Genomic DNA, 10686 nt, shown 5'->3' on the forward strand with positions numbered 1-10686 from the left:
CAGGATCATCTGTTACAAGAGGAGCAGAAAAGGAGCAGTCATTGACACAGTATCAGTAAGTACACAACTTTTAGCTGTGGGATACAGCAAATCAACACTTTACTCAAATAGAATACAAGGGGTGAGATGGAGGTTGGAAAAAGTTGTATGTTTTTTTCAGCATACAAAAAAGTTAGAAAAGAAAGGGGTTCTCAAGCAGACACAAAATGAACATTAAACAAAACAACAAGCTATAATTATTAAATTGGAGGATTAGTTACACAAAGCAATAGTCTAGGTGGCATGGGAAATGCCTTCCAACAATGATTTGGTCTCCACAATAGATGCTCTTAGATTTTGCATCTGCTCCTCTATTTTCTCAAACATGCTTGAACAAGACATGGAAGAAAATAAATTGTTTCTGATGTTGGCAGCAATACCCTTGGCTGTCTGTAACTCTTCTGCTCTTACAAAATCTATTTGTAATTCTTCCCCAAGAATCTTCATTTCAGCCTCCTTTAGATCATGTTCAAAAACATATTGGTGGAGTTCAATGATCATATGCTCTATTTCAAACATACCATCATCTCTAAACTCCAAGAGCATCTCTTTCTCTTTTGTCACCCGTTGAAGTGCAAGCTCCTTCTCCTTCATGTTCCTCAAACGTTGCTGTACATCCTGTTCAGCAGCTTGTATCTGACTCTCTACATTTGCCACCTTCTTGCTTAGATTTCCCAGTTCCTTTCTTGTAACCCCGAGTCTTTCTTGTGAAAGCTTCATCTCTGCTTGCAGCTTCGATTTCTCTTCCTCTAACTTGAGTAATTCGGTGGCTTTACCACAGAGATGCAAGTTTTTCAATGAGGAATCTATATTCTGCGTGTTATCAATTGCAAATAGAACCTTCTCACCCTCGCGTTTTCGATTCTCTTCCTCCAGTTTGGATTTGATGCATTCAATATTTTTCTGTAATTCAACTTCAGACTCTTGATTCTTCTTTTGAGCATTCTCCAACCCCTGTTTAGAAGCTTGAAGAGAAGCCAACTCCGTCTTCTTTCGGTCAAGATGGGATGTCAAGTCGTTCACTTCAGCTCTTGCCCTTGTTTCCCGTTGCTCAAAATAAGAAAACGATTGAGCCAAGTTTGATAATGAATATTTGAGGGCAGAGAACTTTTTATCAACTAGAGTTCTTCTTTGTAGTGCTTCAGAAAGCATAAGTTTCAAGGATTCAAACTGCTGACGCTTCACCTGAATATCCTGTTCTGTCATTTCAATTTCTCTAGAGAGCTTATCAACCTGGACTATTGCTTTTTCAGCGCAACCAAGTGAATCTAGAGTTCTCACAGCATCTGAGATTTGCTCATCAACACTTTCAAGTGTCTTTCTAGCACGATCTAATTCCTTCGATAATTTTTCCTCGGTTAGATTCAATACCTCAATGTCCATGTCAGAATCACTCCCCTCCTTTAAAAGCTTTTCTTCATGTCCATCAGTCTCAAGGCATAAATCAGACCCAGATAGAGTAGGTTCACCTCTATCCTGTGCTTCCTGGGAAACAGTTTCTACTCTGGAGTTTCTTTCCCCTTCATCAACTTCAACTAGCTTCTCCATGCAGTTCATTTCTCCTTTGGTTTCAACTCTTTCATGTCCTGTACATGAAAGCGCTCTTTTAAACTCATCCCTCTCCTGCATGGCTGTTTCATACAAACTCATCAGCTTTTCGTTTTCTTCATTCAATTCCATAAGCTGGTGCTGGAGATTTTTCAACTTATTCTCCTCTTCTCTTGTCTCAAGAAGATAGCAACCATTGTCAACCTTGGGACCTGTTTCTTGAGCATTCTCCCCTTTAGTAACATTTCTATTGTTACTTTCCGAAGTAGCTTGTTCATATAATTCAATTAATTTACTATTATCCTCAATCAAAGCTTTAAGCTTCATTCTGAGTTCATCATTCTCTTTTGACAGCATAATTGCTATCTCGTGAGCCTCTGCTTCTCTTTGACTAGCAGCAGCAATAGCATCAACCATTGTTTTCAATTCCAGTTGGTCATTGATGTTAATGACAGGCATATCAGTTGTTGATGGAAGGTCAATTTGCTCCCCTCCTTTAGTTGTTTCACTTTTTTGGGATTTCTCTTGTTGAAATTTTGCTTTCAAATCTTCAACATCCCTGCATGATAATGTGTCGTGGATAAATTATAGCACTAGTCATCATGAAGAACAATAAAGAGAAACACATGGCTACACAGAACAAAGTGAAGAAGAAAATCTGCCAAGAATCACTTTTAGCTAGACACTTGTGGGAAGAGAGAGAGAGAGAGAGAGAGCAAACAATACCTTTCCAACTTTTCTTTCTCTGCAAGGCAAACCTCTAGCTTCTTTCGAATGGTGTCCATCTCTGCCTGGTTTTGTATAGCCTGTCAGTGTCACAGATAAGGTTATATTAAGTAGGAGAGCCAGTGACAGACATTCGATTCGTAAATTAAATAAAGTAGAAAACAGAGTCAAACAAAAATAATCTAATACCTGAATGCGGAGAAACTCATTTTCTTCCCTAAGAGAAGACTGCCAACGTGATTTTGGACTTGGCTCCTAAAAAATGAGAATTAAATATATAAACACAAATTAAATAAATAAAAAAATTTATATATGAAAAATAACAATTACGAACAACTAAAGATATATGATAAATGAATCTTCCAATGTATAAAAAAAAAGATATATGATAAATAAAGAGATGGGCTTATTATCTTTTGACATGTCACATTTAAATAATGACTAGACTTCCGTATTTAACATCTGACCATATAACAAATTGACTCATGCACCAAGAGGATCCACAATTTAAAGAAGGTGGGAGGAGGGGGGGGGGGGTCAATTTGTCAGACCAAGCAGGAATTATCAATAAAAAAAGTCTGAGATAGGCCTTCACCCTGATCATCTCTAATATAGAAAAAGGGTATGAAAACTAACAGAAGTAGTATACAAGAAAGAACATTAAGACATAAAAATAGGGTAAATTCAAAACTGCACTCCGTATTCTAACAGTTGAGCTTGAGCACTTAATCATTCTTCTTAAACCGTACAAGAACAGTAAGAGGCATCCTTTTTCAAGAGACTCAAAATATGTCTACCTATATTTACGCTAGAAATCCTAATTCAGCAAGATCTTATTATGTTAAATTCAAAAATTAGAGTAAGGATATTCATGAAAAATGAGTACAGCACTCATACAATCTGCTATTCTCAAAACCTTATAAATCATGGTATTCACTGCATAAACATCTATTTTTAAATAATATTTCATGGCATTCGCTGTTTAAAAAATGCATATGAATGCAGAAAACGATTATTAATCTTACAGGTTTTGACAGAAGATCACCATCACTTTGCACATCTTCCATCACCAAGTCAGAACTTGTTTTCTGATATTTGCAAAAGATGAGGTCAACAAAAAGTTCGCAACTCCTTTTTGACAAGAAAAATTAATAAAGTATAAATGATTACCAGATCTGGTCCATTCATCAATTTCCAATCTAGTGCTTCTAACAACTGCACATACAAGTGACGAAAACATAATCAACACAGGGAGGAAACTGACTGAAAACATATATGAACTAGTACAAAAGCATCTCTTCCTACCTTGTTTTGGAGTACCATGATTTGTTCATTCATCGCTTCCCGTTCACCTCCCTCATAAAATGACTTCAACCTGTCTTGAAGATATGTAAGCATTAGCAGCATGACTTTATTAGAAATATATTTATAATAAATCACAGAGAAGTCACAGGTAATCTTGCACTAGTTTGTTTGTAAACAAGGACTAGTTGCTTCTGTTGGCAACACCAGAAGGCACTAGTCAAAATTCTTGATTCAAACAATATGCATATTAGTAGTGATATAGTTGCAACCTTTCTTATAATAAATCAGTGTATACTAATATGCATATTAGTCAAAATTCTTGCTTCAACAATATGCATATTAGTAGTGATATAGTTGCAACCTTTCTTATATACTAATATGCATATTAGTATGATATTGTTCATCTACAGATTTTTAGTCATGTGGTAACTAAGTCACTTCCCAACCTTATAATAAATCAGGGTGAGAATGTGAGATAGTTTTGTTTGAACAGGAGATGAAAAAAAACAATGAAGCTATCCAAAAAAGAAGATTCATGAAGTACATGCCTTCTAAGTTCTTCTTTCAGCTGCAAATTTTCCATAGCAAATCTGGTTACTTCTTGATTTCGATCCACCTGGGCTCGCAGGACCTCAATTTCCTTTAAATGCTCTTCTTTTTCATTCAGCAAGTGTGTCTCAGCTGAGATCTTCCCAGAAGCAACTCCTTCCAACCTTTTTATTCCAGCTTCTCGAAAACGGAGCCTCATCTTTAGACCTTGTATCTCGTCTTCCCGTTGTTTGGCCTGATTCATCCCATATTGCAACCATTTAATTACCACAATATGTGCATTAAAAATGTCAAGAACTATGATTAATGATATAACAGCAAAAGAGAATATGATAAACTTGAAATACTGAAGAACTAGGCAGAAATACCAAGATAGAGGCTCTTTGAAAACCTTAATTCAACATAAACTAATAAAATTTTCTCAAATAAATTCCCACTTGGATTAAAGGTTTTTGTCCTCCTCTTCAATCAAACATTCAAATAAAACCGATATAACATAGCATTAACAATTATTCTACTTTTCACAGATACCAGCTTCATGGCCGCTTGATTTTCTTCTCTCAATGCCTGCAATGCTATGTCTTTGTCCTTTTCCCTCCTAAAGGCCCCAACAAGGGCAACTTCATAGTCTTTTTTCTGTGAAAAGAGAAAGATGTGTATCATCAAACATAGCAATGGGAAAATGGATGATTTCTCAACAAATATATACCTCAGAAACCCTTTTAACAGAGGTCAATGGACTGAAAGATCCTTGAGCGCCACCCTCCCACTTGAAGGATCCTGGAGAACCGGGAAAGTTAATTACTGAAATGTCATTATCCTGAATTTCTCCTCCACCAACTTGACCTCGTAAACGGGATAATTCTTTCTGAAATAAATAAAAGAAAAATTAATTGCATTACAAGAACATAACTATATAGAAATCTGTTTCAACAGCACATTTTGATCAATATTTTTGTTTTAAAAAAATTAACAGGGTGCACTGTCTTGTAGAAGAAATGTAAAAGTACAGCCTTGCTCACCATTATACTTTTTCTGACAAGCAATTCATTGAATTCAACAAGTTATTCATAACGGCATGAAAAATCAAGTCAATGAAATCTAAGTTGATGGAGCTTTTTCACTACCCTTCAATTGCAGATGAGAAGTGAAAACAAACTCCTGCTCAACATTATACTTAACTGATAAGCCATGTAATAAGCATCTAGAAAGGCATTAATTAACTCAATAATAGGCCAACACTAGAACCAAATTACTTAACCACTACCTTCCTGAGCAATATAAAGAAAACAGACCAGACCAACAATATTTAGTGCGGCTTATAGAAAAAAAAAATTGTGCAATGAAAGAACTCAGAAAATAACAGAAGAAAGGGTTAATCAAAATTAGAGTACCTTAAGTTGTTGAATTTGAATTCTCATGGCAATGACATCTCCAGATGCATCCTCATTTACAATGGCCTAGAGAAAAATAATAATATAAATAGCAATTAGTAAAACTGTCTGAACAGGTTACCCATATATCGCAACTGTTTAACAAGCTCTCGTTAGTAGGGTCGATGATTAGAGTTTCTCTAAAAAAAAATTCCAACGTTTTTTTAGTACAAACTTGGAATAAAACAGTTATTAATTCTACTGTGTAATAATTAACTGCTAGCAAAAAATGGAAGCACATTAATAAATAAGCACGAAAACGAGAAGTACCAAAGACATACATTGTTCTTAATAAACTTGGCACGTTGTGCGAACTTCAATGTGCTTAATGTCTCGAGCGAACAACTGCAAGGGTTACTAAATGTCACTGATATAGAAGAAGTAAACAAAGAAAACTGAATATGACTAAGAAAAGAAACTAGCGAAAATTCAACAGTAAAATTAATAACCCAGTTAATAAGACTCTAGCAAACAAACACTGAAGCTTATTCATTCCTGGTTCCCATTAATTCTTTATGCAAAAGAAACCAAGTCCTTAAGCAAAGATAGTATGAACAACAATAGAGGAAAGAAGTTCACTGACCAAATGGATGGGCTAATGTTTGCAATTATGCTGGTTTTTGAATTCCCTCCAAGAGAATCCTGAAAGGACGAGACAGATATTTATCATATTTAAATGACAATTTGCCTAAAATTACAAAGAAATTTAAATATCATGTGAAACACTCTTGCCAGATGTTTAAAATTACTATTAGGCAAGAATATAGCTACAAGGCTCATAAAATTGAGACCGTCAAAATTTGTGCAATGAAAATATCCTAAATATATGTATTTTATTTTAAAACACTGATATCTGTTGCCATCAACAACTGAGATTTACCACCGAAGTAAGCAACTAAGCACTGACCTGAAGTAAAAATGTGAGCTTTGAATCACGGTAAGGAACGTGGTGCGACTTCCCGTTAGATATACTTACTAGGTTCATAATGACAAGCCTGCAATTATAATTTTAGGTTAATTTTTTCAGGAAAACACCATAATTGAAACAACTAGTTGGAACTATTGTATATTACTATAATAAACAGTAATTTCATATGGTAATTCGTATGTAAGGGTGAGGTAACCAACCCCAAGGTTGAGAGAGACTTGTTGATATTAGTAGCTTCCTTGAGGCGTTCCCCTTCAGCCCCAGAACTCTTCTGCCTATCATAAAAACGGATGCACAATATTAGCCTAGCCATATGTGTATTAAATGAACAGGAAATAAGAACAGGTATACACCCCTCTTGCAAACCAATGTGGCTTTAGAGGGATACAAACAGGCCTTTTCACACGCTACCAAACCAATTACCTCTCGGATCCAGCCAAATCAACAAGATTGAGTCGAGCAAATCGAAAGTGAGTTACTCCTTGAGATTCCCACTAAAAACAAATAGTTAAACTAATTCGTATAAGAATATCTTTAGAAAACATAATTAAAGGCCAAGGTTTTTTATCCATGAAAGTAGAAGGAAAATTATCAATATTACTCACCTGACTCTCAGTGACGCAGGTAAATACACTATGAGAACGGCTGCTAGCACGATTCATATTGGTAGCAGCTACCTTTCTGTTTGCAGCACCCTAAAATAACATTAATATATCAAATCAATGACTATTAACTTGAATTGATAGAGGGATAAGGTTCATGCGCAAAAATTAAAGGAACTGTATAAAAGAAAAGATAATCATATAGGCCTTTTTCTTGTCAGGTTTGGAATTTCAAAAATCAATGACTATTAACTTGAACTGATAGAGGGATAAGGTTCATGCGCAAAAATTAAAGGAACTGTATAAAAGAAAAGATAATCATATAGGCCTTTTTCTTGTCAGGTTTGGAATTTCAAAAGCCATGAAGTGAAACAAACTAGTAGGTAGTTTCAACCACCAGCTGAAAATCTCCAAAAAAAAAAAAAAGAAGGTAATGAATATTCAAGAGCAAAGATGAAAACATTACATACCTGAATAAGTAGTTGAATGACATCTCGAGCGTTAGTAACTTCTACTTCTTTGAGATTTTCCACATAAACTCCTTTCTTACTGTCTTCTCTTATCTGCCACATTATTTAAAAAAAGTTTAAAGAGAAATAGTAGACTAGTAGTTCATACAACAGCGTATTATATTGTTAGGTTTACAATGTGAACTTCCAGAGATAGGAAAATCAATTTTGAAACAAGCAGAAAGGGAAGAGATACCCCACAACGACAGGGATGTGTATAGTTAGTCTTTACCTGCAGATTGTTGGATGATGGGTCCAAAAGGTCAAGAATCTGTTCATTGTATATCTCCAAGAAAGAACATTTGCAAGTAAATTTTAACTTCTCATCTCTACGCGCCTCTTTTTCCTGGTGTATTACAAAAATTTCTGACTAAAATTAGATTCTTCTAAATATAGATATATGAATGAAACCATATTGCAATAAAAAAAATTCTTGGAAGTTAGATAGTGTAAAACATTATGCAGACCTTAACCAGATCAACTTAAATATGAAAAAGTCAAAACTTACAAGTACTAAGAGCAAGCACGATAAGTCCTCCTGTTTGGTTTGAGAGGATGTTTATTGTTTTCATTCCTTTTTGTTGGTTCACAAATAATTACAAAATCCACATTGTATGTACATATTTACTATTCCCTTTTTCTATTAATTGAAGAAACCATTTGAAAATAAAGCAGCAAGCACTCAATTCAACATTTTGATTATGTCGTAGCTCTACAATTAGGATTAGGTTTATTCTTTTATTCACAACAATTTTAAAAAAATCCACATTGCCTTAACTTTGTTTTATGTTTTGATATTAGGAAATAGTGAAAACAACAAAAGTGCTGTTTTCTCCAATTTCTTGTGCAAATCTTTAGAAAATAAGAATCTGAGATGAAAACAATCTGGCATAACAGGAAATAAAGACATGAAATATTTTCTCAAACCAAACAAACCCTAAATATTTTAAAATTCTAAAATATATTATTAGTGGAACCCTGAGTTGCACCCCTAGTAGGAACACTGATTCAAGACAAGTAGTGACTAAGTGAACATTGCAAAATTGCTTCATAAAAATAAGATACCTTTGTCAATAACTGGTGTTAAGAAAATGGAAGTAGAAAAATCTTAGCTTCCTGAGTGACTAGCTCAGCAACATTATACATCACTCAATATAATATCTTATAGACTATATGGTAACATGATATCCATATATAATAAACAAGCGATACATAAAATCTATCTACTGTAAAGGGTCTCTTAAATAACAACCAAGATACTTGTATCTAATCCCATAACAAATTATACCTTTTGAATTCTAGAAAATAAGTGCTCAAAGATTCTTGGTGTCATCCCACAGTTGACACTGTGTCTTCTAGTTCCCCCCTCAATGTCACCGAGCATGGTGTGAGTCTTCCCACTTCCAGTCTACACGCAAAAACAATGATTTTCAGCAATGCTAACTTGTTAAGAAAATTTGAACGTAAATTATCAACACTAGATCACAGAAGTGTTGCATTCTCGTATTCTAAACAGAACAGGTAGATATGAAAAAAGAAAGAATATCTAACACAAAAACTGCCTCATCATTATCTATGCCGGCTTAGACTCTATAATATGAAACAACGCTTCCTTATGCTAGACTATATTGATCTAACGAACAGGAACAAAAAGAGCAGGAGGAGCAAACCAATGACTCACTTGACCATAAGCAAACATGCAGGCGTTGTAGCCTCCCATGCAATTTTCTACCATTGGTAAACCCGCTACATTAAACAGCTTCTCCTGTCATAGTAATAATTATGTTAAACACCAGCATCAAAACTCAAAAAATAAAAAGCAAAAAAGGGAAAATACAACCATGTCATGGACAACAAAACTTGTACAAGAATTGAATTTACCTGGCTAACGCTCTCGTCTGCAACAAGATCAAAAGTAAACCGCGATTCAGGATGCCCAGTCCAAGTAATTGTCTGACAACTCTCTTGCCTAACACATTTGCTGTGCCCTTGCACCGATATCTCAGTATTACTAAGAGGCCGCATTCTAATTATAACCTAGCTCACAAAATTAAACCAACAAAAATCAAACTTAACCAGCTTAAATCAAGTCATAACCCTAATCAAATCCTAAACTATAGAAAACAAAGAACCATAAGCAAACCTAACAAATTAATTAAAATAAAGTAATGTGATTTCACTGCCAAAAAATGAATTGCTACACTATTTATGAGATTCCTATATTCAGATAAAAAAACAGTAGATTGTAATGTAATGAATTTCCTGATTAACACTCACTGAACAAGATTCAAACACTCGTTAACTTCAGTATGAACAAAATTACTCAGAAATTGAATCATGTTTGTACCTGCACATTGTGATCTTTCCAGAAGGAAGGATCCTCGAACAATTCGAAGCTTTGGCTGGTGGAAATGGCGGCACTGCTCTGTCCAACTCCTCCTTCATCGTCCCAATCGCTGATGTTGCGAACCGCGGAGCTTTGAAGGAGATGGTGACTGTCTTTGGCGGCGGATTTGAGAAGATCGGGAGTGTTTTGAATCAGCGAAAGGGATGATGATTCGGAGGGGTGGTCGTGAAACCCGAACCTGCTCTTGATCGCGCTGGCGGCCTCCGAGAAGAACGGCATTGTGCGGTGGTGGAGGAGTGGCGGTTAGGGTTTGGGATTTTGGGGGAAGGTGAGTAGTGAGAGATGGAGAAAGATGAAATGGGAGTTGAGAGATGAAGAGGGAAGTGTGGATGAGAGAGAAGAAGATGGTGATTTTGTGATCGAACGGTGGAGAGGGGTTGATGTGAACGGTTCAGATGGGTTTAAATTCAAAGTGTGCGACCGTTTGAGATCGGAGTTTCAAATTTTCGAAGGATGGAGCCAAAGTGCCAACGATATCCCTCTCACTTTTTTGACAAATGTCACACCAAAAGTTGAGTATTATGGATTTTTTTTAAATAATACAAAAAAAAATTATTTATCAAAAAAATATGTTTATAAATATTTCTCAAGTTGAGGTGGTTTGTGCCAAGTGAGATTTGTCAAAATTTAATGAAGCTTG

The 10686-nt window shown here is 35.3% G+C and overlaps 1 protein-coding gene across 1 annotated transcript; it reads right to left on the reverse strand.

Annotated features, from left to right (window-relative positions):
• Nucleotides 1-213: 213 nt before the first annotated feature.
• Nucleotides 214-10403, reverse strand: LOC130748387 (kinesin-like protein KIN-12E). Its single transcript, XM_057601608.1, has 22 exons — nucleotides 9987-10403; nucleotides 9521-9676; nucleotides 9321-9404; nucleotides 8928-9047; nucleotides 7872-7985; nucleotides 7601-7693; nucleotides 7134-7223; nucleotides 6952-7022; nucleotides 6729-6803; nucleotides 6508-6595; nucleotides 6184-6242; nucleotides 5882-5945; nucleotides 5562-5627; nucleotides 4877-5035; nucleotides 4699-4803; nucleotides 4167-4402; nucleotides 3619-3688; nucleotides 3484-3528; nucleotides 3339-3401; nucleotides 2503-2568; nucleotides 2314-2393; nucleotides 214-2146 (listed from the first exon to the last, which is right to left on the reverse strand). The coding sequence occupies exons 1-22, from the start codon at nucleotides 10263-10265 to the stop codon at nucleotides 274-276; spliced, it is 4056 nt and encodes a 1351-aa protein (XP_057457591.1). The 5' UTR covers nucleotides 10266-10403; the 3' UTR covers nucleotides 214-273.
• Nucleotides 10404-10686: the final 283 nt, after the last annotated feature.

This window comes from Lotus japonicus, chromosome 3, assembly GCF_012489685.1.
Source record: "Lotus japonicus ecotype B-129 chromosome 3, LjGifu_v1.2".
In the NCBI taxonomy this organism is placed as follows: domain Eukaryota; kingdom Viridiplantae; phylum Streptophyta; class Magnoliopsida; order Fabales; family Fabaceae; genus Lotus; species Lotus japonicus.

Coding starts and splice junctions, on each gene's coding strand:
- LOC130748387 (XM_057601608.1), bottom strand. CDS start 10,265: ATGCCGTTCTTCTCGGAGGCCGCCAGCGCGATCAAGAGCAGGTTCGGG. Junction 9,048..9,320: donor GCATGTTTGCTTATGGTCAA/GTGAGTCATTGG, acceptor TTTTGCGTGTAG/ACTGGAAGTGGGAAGACTCA. Junction 2,147..2,313: donor GAGAAAGAAAAGTTGGAAAG/GTATTGTTTGCT, acceptor ATTATCATGCAG/GGATGTTGAAGATTTGAAAG.